Source organism: Genypterus blacodes, unplaced genomic scaffold, assembly GCF_046128005.1.
Source record: "Genypterus blacodes isolate CSIRO-AG114 ecotype Tasmania unplaced genomic scaffold, CSIRO-AGI_Gbla_v1 ptg000038l_1, whole genome shotgun sequence".
Classification (NCBI taxonomy): domain Eukaryota; kingdom Metazoa; phylum Chordata; class Actinopteri; order Ophidiiformes; family Ophidiidae; genus Genypterus; species Genypterus blacodes.
This window is the reverse complement of record NW_027466851.1, coordinates 1305001-1322500: the sequence shown is the minus strand read 5'-3', so window position 1 is coordinate 1322500 and position 17500 is coordinate 1305001. Positions and strand designations below refer to the sequence as shown.

The window sequence follows — 17500 nt, the reverse complement described above, 5'->3', positions numbered from 1 at the left end:
TAATTAACAATCAGCTCAGTCTGGTTTGAGTGCGGCTCTGTGAAAGCTGAGCTGCTCTTTGGGTTGAACTCTTCTTCATGTTTGCGTCTCTGTTTGGTTCCATAATTGTGTTAGAAAACAGTGTGTTTTTTTTTTCCCTGTGGGGAATTTTTCTGTCAAATCAGACAAAAAATTAGTTTGGATGGGAAAGAGGCTGAAAACTGCAGATGAAGACGAAGAGGAGGAGGAGGAGGAAGATCAGAGAAATGAAGAAAGAGAGAAAGAAAAAGAGAAAATTCGTGATTTTCCTGTGATCTATTTTCATCGACTCCTTCGCATCCCAGACGCATCGCCATGTATCAATCATTATTATGAACCAAAACAACAACAACACTAATAATAACAGTCAATCTTACGGTTCTCGTCCTGAGCGACACACTGCAGCGGGATGCCGAAGAACGAAGTGTACGAGTCGTTGTACCAAACCAGCAGCTCCGTCCCTCTGGGGATGTCCATGCAGGCTCTGTAGAAGATACAGGACCTACACACACACACACACACACACACACATACACAAACATACACAGTTAAAGACGGACAACTTCATAAAAAGATGTATGATCAGATAAATCTAAATATAAGTAACAACACAAGGGTTCATTCTCTGGGGAGCATGAATACACAATAGTACACATTACATTCTGACTTGTGTCAAAGTAGAGACTGTTTCCTGGCGGTGGTCCCAGAGGAAGATTTGAGGGTCATTGAAATCACGAGGGTTCATCCTCTGGGGACCATGAACGTCCACTGCAACTTTTATTGTAAACTTTGACCCCTTGTTAAGTGTTTGTTAAGGGGAAGTTGTGTCCTGGTAGTGGAGCTGAAGAGAAGGTCAGCAGGTCATCACATTCATAAAGAGTCATCCTCTGGGAAACCATGACTACACAGACCAACCAGTAAACATCTACATCCCTAAGCTGAGCAACTACAGAGACCAAATCAATCAGGTGAGTGACAGTGAAGGGGGAGTGGCTGTGTGAAGGTGCAGTGACATCATCCAGGTCTGATAGGAACTGTAATAGCTGGTGTGTGTGTGTGTGTGTGTGTGTGTGTGTGTGTGTGTGTGTGTAACCATCAGAAATTAACTTTAGATCAACAGAAAACTGTTCTGTTCTGTCGGTAAAAGGTCACAGGTTCAACTGCAGCTCAGTTTCTGTGCCAGTGTCCTTTGAGCCAAACGGCAGCGATGCAGCAAGTTTAGAAAATGTCCTGATTTGCAGGAAACTTTTGTCTGAACTTTGCTGTTGTGGAAGAACAAATAGCATAAGAACCTGGATGTGTGGAGGTGTGAGCCTCATTAGGAGACACGTGCTGTAGAAGAAACAACAACATGGAACCACAGGGGTCCATTCAAAGACCTACAGATCTACACAATGAAACTTACAGAGGAACAAACAGAGGTCAGAGGTGAAGGAGATGAAGACAATGAAGAGTTTTAAATTAGATTTAATAACAAATCAAAATGTATCACAAGATCTGAAAATCTGTGTGTGTTCTGGATCCATTCCACAGCAGGGGGAGGGGTGGGGTGGAGTCATGGACCCGTGTGAAAACACAGCCAGGAGGGGCCGGACATAAATCAAACACACCCCATGACCTCCCAAGTAGGAGAGGGAGAGAGAAAGAGGGGAGAGAGAGAGAGAGAGGGAGAGAGAGAGAGAGAGAGAGAGAGAGAGAGAGAGAGAGAGAGAGAGAGAGAGAGAGAGAGAGAGATGGAGAGAGACACAGAGCGAGAGAAAGACAGAGAGAGAGAGAGAGAGACAGAGAGAGAGAGACACAGAGAGAGAGGCCCACAAACAAACTGCAGCCCGTATGGATTTTAAACACATGTATGTGTTTAATGCATACATGCTGCTAAATACGGGCGGGGCTACACTGTAAATCAAACACGCCCTGCGGCCTCTCAGGTATGAATAATAGAGCGAGCTGAGCTGCGTCCTGCTGGGTCTGGACCTCAGCAGGACGCAGCTCAGCTCTCTGATCTGTCCTCCTCTGCTGTTACACACAACAGAATCACTTTGAACAGCAGCTTTAACATAACAACATCCATGCTGCTTCATACGGGCCGTGCAACAAATCAAACGCACCCAAATGCCTGACAAGGCGTCGTCATGTGTGTGTGAGTGTAAATGTGATCATCTAAAGAACACAATCGCCCAGAACCTCACAAAGACTCAGAACTCTCTGGTTTCTACTTCTGTGGGCTCCAGTCCATCTCTGAGCCTTCAGGTGTGTCTGTACACAGGCTGATACCTGCTAAGTGTGAGTGCCTGGTAAGTGTTAGTAGCTGGTGAGTATTCGTACCTGTACTGTACCACCATCATGTTCTGCTCCCCACAGTGCCTGGCACAGCGGATGTACCTCATCCAGCTGGACTTACTGGGATCGTTCCCGTCGATAAAGTGCTGTAACGTTCCCTCTGCGTCGTAGATCTGCAGCAGAGACAGAGACAGAGACAGAGACAGAGACAGAGACAGAGACAGACAGGTTACCATTGAGTCACAGTCTCACATGAACTCGACACTCCAACGGGCGGTACTACACAAAGTCGCACAAACGTCTACAAAGGGACCTCTGGCTGATGCTTACAAGGAATGAAGCTGATCCTAACACTAGAGGAAATCTAAGAGTTAACTTCAGCTTTCAAACTACTTTCTTCAGTAGGAACAGGAAGTAACCTTTGTGATGTCATTTCCCTTTATAGACACAAAGGATTCACTTTTCTAAAGGCAGGTTTGTGTGTTTCCCACCTACTGTATACTGTATTGTGTATATGTGTATCATGTTATTGTAATTTTGTGCTGTAATGTTGTATTGTATAAACATACGCATGTCGGTGTGTGTGTATGTGTGTATGTATATGAATGTACTGTATAAGCCAGTACACATCTATCTTCTGAGTTATCTATCCTGTTCACATTCATGTTTGTGTTCATGTTGTTGTTGTCTCCTGGACACACACAGGTCATGTGACTCGCCTCCGTAGCGTCCTGGTGCGGCTGTTCTCCCCTTTAAGGCCAAGTTTGAAATGTAAACGTGTAACAGCGTATAAATAACAACACGCTGCTCCTGAGTGACGACGTGTCGAGCAGTGAAGTGTAGAAGTGTAAATATTTAGGCTCAGATAGTTTTATGTTACAGATCCATCAGCTAAATGTGCGTTTGTCTCGCTTCAAGGTGGAGCTTTGTCTCACTCCGAACCTTTTAAATGAAAATGATTACAGGGCCGTAAACCTTCAGCTCAGATAAAAAGGAATAAGTCGCGTTCAGGTGACATGTTTGAAACGAGGCTCAGCCACTCATCATCAGCCTCTTATCCTCAGCCAGAGGCCTGCTGGGTGTTAAACGCTACACAAAACTGATTTACAGCCGCCCAAAAAGCTTGCGGGCGTCTTCTGCCAGTGTGAGCGTCAAAGCTCCTCAGACTGGACGGCAGACGGCAGACAGGCCTCAAACAAAAAGCAGCAGAAAAATGAAAGGAATGAATAAGAATAAATCAACGTAGGAAGACAAAGAGCGAAGCAAAGATTGGCTTCAAACGCGTCGATTTCTTTCGGCCTCTCTCTCTCTCCGTCTTCATTATTAATCCATCCCTCCATCCATCCGTGGTAATGCAGTGTGACTGTATAGAGGAGGCGTACATGGTGTTTATAAGGTGACGACCTGTGCCAATAGTCCAGCGCTCTGCTGTCCACACACAAACTAACAATCAATGTAGTAAATGACTGCAATAATCAACGGAAATGGCCTCATTTATTATTCGCTGCATGTAAGCACTTTAATGTACGTCACTGTCCTCTCCCTCTACAGGCGCTCCATACTGCATACATCACACACATCACATCACACACACTGCATCATGCTTTGGCCTGCTGCGTTTTAAACGCAAATCACAAATATCCATAAGTCTTGTGTTGTTTACATCAGTTTGTATGTAACGCCTACATACACACACATACATACACAAGCATATACACATACACACACACATACACACACATACATACGCATACACTCACACACACATACATTTATACATACACTGTCCCATAAAGTTGAAAAAAAAATATTCCAACTTTATGGGCCACAGTGTACACACACACACATACACATACACACAAACATGCACGCTTCCTCTCAAAAACTCTACTACTAGATAATATCACCTGGAGTCCACACTTACAAATAAGATGGAGGTCATGAAGTTAAAAGAATCACCTGGGGTCAAACATCTTCCTGTGACCTATGTCGACCCTGTGTTGACCCTGTGTTGACCCTGTGGTGACCCTGTGGTGACCCTGTGACCTGTAGTGACGGCGTATGCATATGCGTCACACTTATTCTATATGGAATGAGCTACAGCTGCTTTCAGAAGCGTTCGCCGCCTGTGTTTACTGTATCCATCAGTACGACATTCCATCTGCAAGACAAACGGCCAATTATAACGCCTTGTTTACTTCAACAGACAGAAAATGTTGCAAACACTGTCGGGGTCCCCGGTTCAATTCCCAGCCTGGCCCCTCCTGTGTCCATCTGTGCACAACAACCATGACAAAACTGAATGCTTCTGATTCTTATAGCTCCATATTGTCACTGTTGAACCTTTGTGTGGGGGGTTGCTGGTGCAACAACAGGAGGAGCTGAGGGCTCAGTGCCTTGCTAAAAGGAGCCTCATTCACTTGAAATGCACTGTGAGAGAGAGAGAGAGGCAGAGAGAGAGAGAAACAGAGGGAGAGAGAGAGAGGCAGAGAGACAGAGAGGGAGAAAGAGAGAGACAGAGAGAGAGAAACAGAGAGAGAGGCAGAGAGAGAGAGATAGAGGGAAAGAGAGAGGCAGAGAGAGAGAGAAGCAGAGAGGCAGAGAGAGAGAGAGAGAGAGAGACAGAAAGAGAGAGGGGCAGAGAGAGTCAGAGAAGCAGAGAGAGAGAGGGGCAGAGAGAGGCAGAGAAGCAGAGAGAGCGAGAGAGAGAAAGAGGCAAAGGGAGAGAGAGACAGAAAGAGAGAGAGAGAGAAAGAGGCAAAGGGAGAGAGAGAGAGAGAAAGACAGAATGAGAGAGGTGCAGAGAGAGGCAGAGGGGGAGATAGGCAGAGAGAGAGAGAGAAAGACAGAAAGAGAGAGACAGAAAGAGAGAGAGAGAGAAAGAGGCAAAGGGAGAGAGAGAGAGGCAGAGAGGGAGGCAGAGAGAGAGAGAGACAGACAGAGAGAGAGAGGTCCATCTATCGCTGCCTCTTTACATTTACAAGAACCAGAACCCTGGATATAAGAGGGAGGATTAACACACTCTTAAACACACACTGGCCTGTGTGTGTGTGTGTGTGTGTTTCTCAGAGGGTGGATTAAAGCTCTCTTTCACTCATTGATCTCGCCTGTCACTTCTTCACTTACAGCTCTATCATTGTCCACACACACACACACACACACGCACGCACACACACACGCACACGCACACACACACAAGCACACACACACAGTATGGAAGAGTTTTTTTTTTTAACTTTTCTTCTTTTAAAAAACAGCAAGTTGCAGTGTGTGTGTGTGCGTGCGTGTGTGCGCGTGCGTGCGTGCGTGCGTGCGTGCGTGCGTGCGTGCGTGTGTGTGTGTGTGTGTGTGTGTGTGTGTGTGAGGGAAAAAGCCTGGATATTACAGATGAATGATGAAGACTCCAGATGATTCCTGATCTGAAGTTCTTCAGGTCTGTAGGTCTTCAAATGGACCCTTTAGGACTCTAGTGGACTCTAGTGGACCCTTATGGATCCATGAACGTGTTAAAGCCTCATTATAGCATCACACAGTTCTATTAGTGAATCCAGGAGATACGTTGAGCTTTTATTGTGGAGGGCAGAACTTCTATCTTTGTGCTACGACTTACAGAGGAACAAACACAGAGTTCAGAGGTGACGGAGAAGGAGATGATGAGATGTTGTAACATTCCTGTTTTATCACTTTGTACCCAGATTAGAAGCGTGTTTTATCTTCTCACATTCTTTCTTTAAGACATTTTCATTCTTTTGTAAACACGAAATCTGCTCACCAACAGAATCAGAGGAGAACTTTAAGGGTTCTCCTCGTTCCTCTTGGTGCAATTGAGCAGGAGACCAGCCCATAAAATACTGGGAATGATGTCAGGGCTCTGTTAACCTTTTCATCTTCATCATCATCATCATCATCATCATCATCCGAAGACAGAGAGGCAGAATGTGTACATGCACATGTGAATCTGCAGGAAGGGGGTTGACCTTTGCCCTTTTTACAGAGAGTAAATCTCCTTGTCTGTGCCAAATACACGCAACCAAGATACCAAAAGTATGTGTGTCTGTGTGTGTGTGTGTGTGTGTGTGTGTGTGTGTGTGTGTGTGTGTGTGTGTGTGTGTGTCAGTGACTGGAATGTCGACTTATCACTTAAAAAGTCTTAACTGGTGCTACTTACTGACACTGGCATGTAAATGGATGCTTTACCATCAGCGGTTGATGTGTGTGTGACGAGTGTGTGAGATGAGAGTGTGTATGTGTGTATGTGTGTGTGTGTGTGTCACAAGTGTTTATCACAGTGTGAGTGACGCATACGTGTCAGTAAGTCACTAATGTAGCTGTAGGTTATCTGGTTTGAAGGTGGTACTACACTCATTCAATCACCCCCCCCCCCCTCACACACACACACACACACACACACACACTCCAAACATGTATCAGTGTCCTAACTTCAGCTCAGATGTGTTACAGGAAGTTTCCTTTAGGTGTTTAGTTCTTTCATGTCAGTGTTTATGTCCATGTGACCTTTGACCTTTACTGGGGAAGTTCTGCTGGTTTCTAGCAGCCTGGTCCAGAGGAGAGCAGACCTGCAGCTCTGTGTGCCGCTCTGCCTCTCTGCTCATGCTGCCTGTCAAACTCTAATCTATGAAGAACAACATGTAACAGTGTTCAGTGGTTTCTGCCGTTTGTCAAGTGAACCTCAGAAACAATCCTCTTCCTCTCCAGCACTCGTTGTCCTCCTCATCTTCTTTTTCCGTCTTAATGCTGTAAAACTGTTCCTGAGAGCAGATCAATGCTCGCACGCTCCTCTTCTACAGCTAATCAATGCAACTCTACTAATTCTACTCTTATCTGCTCTCTTCATCAGCCTCCTTCTCCTCTTTATCTCCCTGCGTCTCCTCCTTCCTCACCTCTCTCTCATTGCTCTTGCGCCCGCTCTTCCTCGCCCTACAGGCCGTCACCAGAGCCAGCAGATCAAAGCCAGAGCACCCAGTGCCCCGAGACCTCCAGGGGCCCCAAACGGGTTCACTGTGTGCAAAACCCACCAAGAAAACAGAGCTAAAGACTTTAATGTTGTCGATCATTACCATTAAACGTCTAAATGAAAAGCGTTTATGGCTTTATTATTTTAGGTGATATACGACCATCTAAGCCACATGCAGCATCACGTTGAGTCATTCACGACTTTTGGAGAGACTGTGAGTCCTGTGAAGAGACGCGACCACATCAAAGCTCCTCATGTCTGATTTTCATTGGCTGGAGTCAATCAAAACAATAAGATCATTGGTCACGACTATCCAAGTAAAGCAAGCGTGATAACATCCAGTGTGTTTTCTGAAGGAAGCTGTGGATGTTCATGCTCCTGCTTGAGCACACAAAGTTCATTCGTCCATTGAAGAGTGGAAATACAAACTGGGGGGAAAGACATGGACGTGTTCATGGACAAACAGACAAAGACTTCATGAACAAACAGACTGAACAGACAAGGACTTCTCATCCACAATAGTTTGATCAGTTGCAGGTAAAGGGGGGTTCTGGAGGCATGCATGGACCAGAGCATCTGCTACACTGAACAGCTCCTGTGTTCTACACCTGAGTCCAGAGCCTCGGTGTGGTCTGGGACAGCACATTGCAAGGTTCCTTTCCGTCCCTCCAACAGCACCGAAGCTCGGGTGCATGCACAGGTAAGATGGTGGATGCACTGCTGTCATGCTGTCGTCTCAGCTAATCTACAACCCGGCTGTATCTTGTGTGACCCGTCCCCTCCTCGCAAATTAGATCAACCTGATCCTCATTCAGCTTCACTGGCTCCCTGTCCAGTACCTTCAAAGCCCCTCACAGTCTGGCCCCCTCCTCCCCGTCTTTGGACCGTCCTTCTCGCTCCCTCATTCCAGTTCTTTCTCCCGGACACTGGATTGTGGCTTCTAGAGCCTTCAGCTTCAGTGCTCCTAGACTGTGGACCTCCATCCTCAGCTGGACTCTACTTCCACCTCCTACTCACACATCTTACTCTGTCTACTTAAACTGGACTCCTCACTGTGACTCACTGTTCCTTCTGCTTTGAAAGTCCTGAAAGGCGGCAATAAATAAAATGTTTTTTTATTTAGTTTAGTTTTTCTTTGTTTCCTCACTTTCATATAACATAGCAGGAGAGTGAAGTGGAGAGCAGCTGGGTGTGACGGCCGCACGCTCGACTCCACAGCAGGGGCGCACACGCTGCCATTCTGGGGGGGGGGGGGGTTTCCTCCTCGTCGTATAAGCTGATGATCATGCTGTAATGGAATGTTTCAATTCCACTTAGTAAACTGGAGCGGCCTCTCCTTGTGTGATGCTCACAGGGGGTTTGGTTTCTTTAAATGTTTCATGTGTTAAGTGCCTGTAAGATGCTGTTTGTAGTGATTTGTCAGGTCTTTGAATGGACCCTTATGGATCCATGTTACTCTTTCTTCTACAGCACAAAGATAGAAGTTCTGACCTCCACAATAAAAGTAGACTAATGAGAGAAGGCACCCAGAAGTTCTATGTACTGTATCTATGACAACATACAGAGGGTTCCGGGTCAAAAGGTCAGAGGTCAACCTATTAGTATGTAACTAAACTTCTATCTTCCTGTAGAGGAGCTTTAGAGGCTTTAAGCCATGTTCATGGATCCATAAGGGTCCAGTCAAAGACCTACAGACCTGAAGAGAAGCACAAACATCTACACAACGACACAACTTACAGAGGAACATTGATCTGATTTGGACGTCATGGACTGACAATTGTGTTATTTTGGAAAATCACTTAAACAAATGTGAATGTAGATATTTGACTCATAATTGTATATATATATGTATATTATTGATATTCTATGTGGACAACATTCATTGAACCTTGCTGTTATTCTTCTGGGAGCATAAAGATGAAGATTGAGGTACAAACATTGTAACAGTAGAATTGCCTGGTTAAGTGAAATAAAGGTTAAATCAAATGTAAATAAAGACTCTCTCTCCTTCATCGTGTCCATGACTCAGTGTTATTACCCATTTACCTAAATATGACCTGTCATGTAGGGGTTCATTTTTCAGCTGTAAGCCTCATAAACTCTGCTGCCATCACCGCCGCCGCCGCCGCCTAAGTGCCCAAGAGCAACAGTCTGAGCCTCCACACAAACAGCGAGATGTGAAACTCTGTTTTCAGCGCGGGGATTCCAGCAGCCAGACGACTCATAAATCACAAGTAATAATGATTCAGAGAAACAGACTAATATTTGGATAACCGACCCTGATTCACCTCAACGTCCAGAGCAGCGGCTGCAGGCAGAGCGAGCTGCTTTTTAACACAACATGAGAGAGGAGCAGCCAGCACCCAGAGGCCTGACCCCCACGGTCACCACCCCTGTGACCCTCACACTGACTAACTACCACCCAAAGGCCTGACCTATATCCAACCATGACCACCCAAGACTGACACACAACCAGCTGAGGATCAGACTCAAATCAAACCAGTGGACCAAAACACAATCACATCCAAACTGATGGACCCAAACCACCTAACAACATCAACAAAAGCTGTTTGAACAAAGCTTCAACTGACACCAACTATTCCTCCAATAATAAAACAGTGAGGCCCCGCCTCTTGGTCCGACTCTGCACCCTCCTGCTCCCTGTGACGACCTTTACAGCTACGGTGACATCGTTACATTCATGGATACATGCAACTCGTCTGTCGTGCTGTAATTCACATTTTTTTTCAGTTGTTGCCATGTTTTCATGTAAGTTGGGGAACTTAACAGATATTTAGCGTTGAGAGGTATTTCAACGATCCTTTCAGAGTCACATTCCACTTCTTCACAGAGCTTTGAGTCTCTCAGGACTGTTGAGTTAGAATCACTGAGCTCAGATGAAAAACATCTCAGGTTTTGGTTTGGGCTCAGGACTTATCAATTAAGGCATAATTTCACTACAGTGTTCAGTGTTTATGTAAAGAAGCTGTTGATGGAGATGGAGTTAATAAAACACAATGTGGACTTTACACAAACATCACATGATGACATCACTCACACAGAACGCAAACCACTGAAAACACACAGTGATGTGAACAGCGACGGATACGCTGACGGACGCACAGGCAGACCGGCACATGAAAGCACCGCCATCGATGTGTTTCAAATCCAGAACAACCAAGACACCAACAGGGATCCTGGAACTTTCTTTTGAGATGAACTTCCTCCCTGAGCGTCTATTCTCTCCATGAATTACAACCTTTTCAGCTGACGAAGCGTCCAGACTGTGCAAGTCAGAGGCATCAACTCAAGAACCAAATCAAGTCATGAGTCCAGTCAGGAACATCACAAGAGTGGAGGAAGTCAGATTAAAAGACCAGAGACTCGACTGCCTCGTCTGACTCCTGACTGCAGGGCGTCTCTCCCTTTGTCTTCTCTAAAGCAAAGATCAGAATAACGTTGCTCACAGAGACAAAGTTTGTGTTTTCAGGCTCTGACTCTGCCTGAGAGAATCAATGTGTCCGGCGGTAAAAATACTGCAGCACCAGAAAAACCTCGGCGGCCGAGTGTCTTAATTAAAACTGGCCCTTCCTGAACGCCATAGACTACATGACAGCAGCTCCCTGATTGGCTGCAGGTCACACATCTCTTCCTGTTTTGGGGGATTCAATAAGGGGCGAGTTTTAATGGGATGTGTGTGAGCGCGTCTCCGTCGATGGGCCTAATGAGCGGTCTGAGCTCACTTATCTGCAGCCTGACGCCCGCCGATAATCTGCCCGCGGTCAGAGCCCAGGTATTGGATCAGCCGCTCTCCAGGGCCATGTGCTCCAAAGGCTGGTTTAAGGCCCTGAAACGGCTCGCAGGCTGCTCTGTGCTGGACCGAACACAAGAGGACGAGTGTGTTTGCAGCACTTAAACATACAAACATGTTAGTGTCTGCCTGGATGTGTTCAGCCAAGTGTTTGGCGTAGAGCCGGACAGACGAGGGATGATGTGGCCCATATGATTCTCAATATCTGATACCACACAAATGATACCTTCTCACAACAAACATGTGACCTCATGATATTGATGTGTTTAAATCCCTCCGGTTTCTTTTAGAGACAGACAGAGAAACAGAGAGAGAACGCAGGACATAGAGCGAGAGAGAGAGAGAGAGAGAGAGAGAGAAGGACAGAGACACATATGGACACAGGTGTAAGGATGGTGCTGAACACATGAGGACCACTGTCAGGGGTCTGGCTCACAACTTATCAGTCAACCCAACACTGCGCTCTATGCTATGCTCTCTGTGTTTTCACTAATAGTTGGTGGTTTGGGTGAACTGGGCCTGTCATGGTCCTGAGACGCCATGGACTTGACCATTGCACTGAACGCCCCAACCTCTGACCCCTGACCTCTGACCCTCAGTGACCTCCTTCTCATCTCCACAGCCCTCCCCACTTAATGTCCTCCTGTGGTCAGCAGACAAAGACTAATGTCCCCTCAGCCAACGACTGACTGACCTTTACCAACCAACCACAGGGGACTCATCCGTCTCTCTCTCTGTCCATCTCTCTCTCTCTCTGTCCATCTCCCTCTCTCTCTCTCTCTCTCTCTCTGTCTGTCTCTCTCTCTCTCTATCTCTCTGTCTCTCTCTATACTCAAATCTGCATTTCCTGCATCTACAGAGTGCAGCCCTGTGTATATCTGTATGCAACCATTTTATTGATGTCTGTCCATCTTTTTCTCTCTCTCTCTCTCTCTCTCTCTCTCTCTCTCTCTCTCTCTCTCTCTCTCTGTATTTTGAAAATGTTGCAGTGCTTTAATGCAAAACAAAACATTATTGATCCACTTGTTTGTTTTCAGAGCGTCTGATCGGCTCCATCCAGCCTGACATGGTAACACACATATGCGTGTGTAATCACATGTGGACCCCCCCTCTCTTACCTCCCACAGGTGTCGCGTGTTCCTCATCACTCCAGACTGCAGCTTGTCCAGCAGCAGAGGGATCCCCTGGAACGGGCCGATCCAGGTTCCCTGAGGGATCCTCTGAGACGCACAGATCCCATAACCCAGACCAGGTACTGTGCTGGTACACAGGCACACCTGCACACACACACACACACACACACACACACAGTGTGAATGGACGAGTGGATGATGTCACCACGCGTCCTGCACATGTAGGCGGCGTCACCTCTCTGGGCAGGTCTCTCAGCCAATCAGGGACGTCGGGCAGGGTCACAGGTGCCGCCGTGCTGCTGGTGCCGACCAGCCGGCGCAGTGAGTGCAGAGGGCCGTGCATGGGACACTCGCCGTTCCTGTTGTCTGCACACATATCACAACCTGAAGAAGAGCAGACAGACTATCATGAGTCTAACATACCAGCAGAGGAATAACAAAGAAACACAAAGGACACATGGAAAGCTGCAATCATTGAAACTAAATCAGAAAAAAAATATTGCAAAAATATTACAAAGTAAAGTATTACAAAGTATAAGTATAAATGTAAGTATAAGAAGTTTATTAATAGGTTTTACAGTTAAATGTATCTTTCATCAAATTATTTGTAATTGGAAAGTATTGAGTATAAATAAATCTGTGAAATCAGAATCTCCAAATGTCCTTAAATGCATCATTGATCATCCAGATATGGATCATCAAGATGTCACACATTTGGTCAGTAAATGAGAGTAACTGTAGCATGTTTTCACTCCTGGAGACTGATGCTGATTTTAGACCATATGGCTTTCTCTCTATGGTTTGTGGATGTTAAGACTAATTTACTTTGTTTCCATCACAGAAATAAAGAATAAAACAGAGCAAAGCAGAGAAAGGTGAAGAGAGTGAGGATGAGGATGATGATGATGATGGAGTGTGTGTGGATGAAGGCCACACACGTCTCACTGTGTTTTTGCAGGTTAAATGTGACCGGCAGAGATTCGGGCTGACGGTAATGGATGTTAATTGACTGGAGAAACATAATGAGAGACGATTATCTACACATACTCCCACAGCACAGGAAGTGGAGCCAGTCAAACAGGAAGTGATTGTTGTTTTTTGTGTTTTTTTTGCTATAATTAAATATCCGTAATTTAGAAAGAGAGGGCTGCTTTTACACGGTGATCGATGGCGGCAAATTACATCACGTTATGGATCCATGCTCGAGTAAGTGGCAGACGTTTCCTGCAGTAAATCAAACTGAAAGGGTTGACTGATAAGTTTTGAGCCCGACATATCAAGAAATGACCGCGGTAATATTTTTCAGTAATGTTATTTTCAACCACTGAGGAACATGTAAGACGCTTTCATCCAGCTAATTATTCATTATTTTAAAATTCACGCATTTGCTTTTTCTATGCATTATGGTTATGGAAAGAAAAAAAATATTGTAAATTCTCACAAAATATTCTGAAGATATTCTCACATGGCTTGGTATTTAAAGCTTGTGACGGTTGAACATTATGAAGGAAGACTACTAAGTTCTGACCCTGAGCCATGAATAAGTAAGCAGGGTTGGAAATACAAGAATGCAAAAACCTTTACATTTACAAAGTCGCATTCATTTCACCTGCAAAAGACATTTGCTTCAAGGTTAAAGTTGGTTTAGCTCAAGTGTTTCTAGGAACATTGTGCTCGATTGATAAGTTCTGAGCCAGACAGAGTGTAATGAAGTAAGAAAGACGCAATCAATGAGAACAATGTTTGAAATGAAATTACTTGCGTTAAAAATATCACAAATACCCACAATCCAAAGCAGAGAACTTATCAATCAACTTTCATAACACTGCATTCATTTCACCTTTTTAAAAAGCAATTCATTCAATTTCCAAGTTTTGACTCAAAGTCCAGGTTGGTGTAAAATTATGAATGATTTACGGCTCCACTGATGACGGTGATCCTGACAAGGAAGTGAGTGAGGGCTGAGCCCAATGTTTCCAAAACATTTAAGCTATTTGATTCTTTCCATTTATCTAAATTAATTATTCATCAACTAAAAGAATGAATTCAGGAATTTCCAGGTAAGTGTTATAAAATGTGTGTGAATATGTAAGGCTTGATTGATAAATTTTGAGCCTGGATTTTCCTTCATTATGAATAGTGCAGCCTTTGCTTGCCTTCTAACGATGCTGATGCAGGCTCAGAACTTATCAAGCAATTCTTATCTATAAAGAAATGTATCACTCATCGCATCAAACAAGGAATTACATTTCCAAATAATTGTAGCATTTGCTTCAAGATGAAGGCTGGTTTTCATAAATGAAGATGTTTATACATAAGCAGTATTTGATAAATTATGAGATGTAATCCATGACGAGCATAATGTTTTAAAATGAATCACTAAGTTTAGTAGAGATTGCTGCACGAAAACCCTCACTTACATACTTACGTATGTCTTAGGCTCAAAACTTATCAATCAACCCAGTGAAACCCTAAGCTGTGTTCTACTGAAAGCACAGGGGCCTCGTGGGTAAGAATTCCTCCGTGCTGAATAAACACAGGGCCTGTAGATGAGCTGTGAGCGTCTGTCCACAGTCGCACACTGGGATTGTTTTCACAGTCCTCCAGCTTCATCACAAGAAGAAGAAGATGATGATGATGATGATGATGATGATGAGGAGTTTAGGCACACGGTGGATGAAAAGTTGACGCGTGAGCGATGTGTGTGTGTGAGTGTGATGTTGTGAGGAGTAACACTGTGTGTGATTCACACATTCACACATGTTCAAACCACAGCAAGCACTGTGACTGAACCTCATCCATGCACACAGGGCAGTACCTCACACTAAACATTAATACATACTACTAGTACTACTTTGCATTTGGGGTTCATTTGGGGTTCATGACAGTTTGACCCCACAGCCAGCGCTAATCTACCGATAATACATTTAGCATTGATGGAGTCATAGGACGTCCAGGCCGGTCCGACACACTGGCAGAGCTTGAACCCCAAAGGAAGTCATGAAAGAACACGGAGGAGCTCCATCCTTCAGGCCAAACCTGAATCTGAACAGGCTACATGTGAGTGGCATGTTGCCTCAGAAGCAGCAGATACTGGATTGTTTAGGGAAAATTACTACAACTACTACTGCTCCTCCTGAATCTACAGCAGTACGACTACTGATCCCACTTCCTGCCCCTATTCCTCCTACCATTAACACTCTATACACACACACACACACACACACACTTTTACCACCATCATTGATTCTAATACTGTCACACATGCTGCAGTATATTAAAGTATAACGTGTTACTATAATGTGTTCACAAAATGATCAACATGGGTACTCCAGGAGCTCCAGTACTCCAGTGGAGTGAGTTGATTCATAGCTGTGAAGGTGTCACATCTCTTTCCTCTCCTTCCTTGCTTCTTCACCTCCTTTTCCTCCTCCTCTCCCTGCTGCTCTCCTCTTCCTCTGAGCTTGTTCTGCTCTCTGTATCTTCATCATTCTAACCCACTATTCCCTCACATCCATCTCCAGTGTTTAGACAGCGCCGCTCTGCCTGGAGCGCCGGACGCCGTTTCCACTGACGCTCTCTCGCTTCAGGAAGATTCACTTCCAGAAAGTTCCTGAAAAACACTCCACTCCTAATTTAGAAATCAATGAGGATGTGGATTGTTTTTTTCCCCAATTATTTTAACATTTGCTTGTTTTAGTTAATGAAAGTGGTGTATGTGATCAGATACAGCTTGATTGATAAGTTATGAGCCAGACAGAGGAAGTGAACTGTAATCATTTTGTCAGATGTGCAATCACAGAGAAAAATGTTTCCATATAAATGCAGCCAAACCTCTGAAACAAATGATCAATCAACACAGCTTTGATTGGCTTTCAGGTTGAGGTTGGTTCAAATTAGAGAATAAAATGTGTCTTGATAAATAAGCGTTGATTGATAAGTTCTGAGCCTACCAAGGAAGCGAGCAAATGTTGCAAAATCTGAGACAAATGAATAATTAGCAAAACATTTCAGGATTTAAAAAATTCCATTTTAAAAAGTGTAGCTCTACATGCTAACTTAAGTTCGGTGCTTAGAATTTATCAATCAACCCTAACCTTACCAGAACAATCCATGGACTAAAACAAGATATTATATTTCTCTCACTCTAATATTTGCAGGTGGTTTGCTTCAGTTCAACTTTCTAGATCGATTCATAATTTGGTGCCTTAAAAAAGAATTTGATTTCTAATTTATGGATAAACTGAGTTCTCTAAAGTGAACAACGTAACGAGGATCGTCCACCCTGCAGGCCCCCTGCAGAGAGGAGGACGTCCCTGACATCAGTCCACTGGACTCCACTGTCCATCCATCTACACTCGCTCAGGACATTATATTGGTCAGATGTGCAAATGTGCTGCAGTCAGCTGATCTCAGAGTGAAACAGTGGAGACGATAGAGAAGCCTCAGACACACCAGATACTCACAAGACATGTTAAAGCCAATAAAAGCTCCTCTGGAACAGAAACGTGAACAGAGGGAGAGAAGTGGGTGAGAGGGTGAGAGGGAGAGAGAGAGAGAGAGAGAGAGAGAGAGAGAGAAATCAAACATTTCCTTCGGTGTCAAACTGTGTGTGTCTGTGGCTCAATTCCACTCAGTCACAGTTGATCAAAACTGATCAATAATATTGATTGAAGCCTGAGAAAACAAATGCTATGAAGTGAGAAAGAACAAGAACTTTAAGAATTATTGTCATTTTAATTTCTAAAGCTCTTCGTGTTATTGAGGTTCATTGGATCACACACACGATGTCATCATGACCACATAGACTCGTGTGTGTGTGTGTGTGTGTGTGAGAGAGTCCATTCAGAGAGACAAACCTGATAAACATAACGGAGGATGATCATTATTATTATTATTATTATTATTAGGTTTGTGTTAAAAACATTATTCTACATTCTAAAGGTTTTCTTCAATAACAAACTTAAACAACAACATGAGCTGTTATTATTATTATTATCATCAGGTCAGTGAGTGTGTGTGTGTGTGACAGACCGCTTCATCTACACCCCCCACCTTCACACACACACACACACACACACACACACATACACACACCCCAGAGACCTCCATAAGGCTGTGTTGGGATGATAAATAGAGGGCCACTGGATCGATCCCCCCCCCCCCTCTCTCTCTATCTGTCTCTCTCTCTCTCTCTCTCTCTCCCTCCCTCCCTCTCTCTCTCTCTCCCTCCCTCTCTCTCTCTCCCTCTATCTGTCTCTGTCTCTTTCTCTCTGTGTCTCT

General features: G+C 44.5%; 1 protein-coding gene across 1 annotated transcript in view; it reads right to left on the bottom strand.

The window, feature by feature from the left end:
- The window catches only part of prdm6 (PR domain containing 6), a 35538-nt gene that overhangs the window by 15073 nt on the left and 2965 nt on the right, over window positions 1–17500 (bottom strand). The window contains exons 2-5 of the mRNA XM_076147510.1: window positions 12453–12601; window positions 12203–12361; window positions 2344–2471; window positions 396–520 (exon numbers count right to left, since the gene is read on the bottom strand). Coding sequence (XP_076003625.1) covers window positions 396–520; window positions 2344–2471; window positions 12203–12361; window positions 12453–12601 — 561 coding nt within the window. The remainder of the gene's footprint in view (window positions 1–395; window positions 521–2343; window positions 2472–12202; window positions 12362–12452; window positions 12602–17500) is intronic.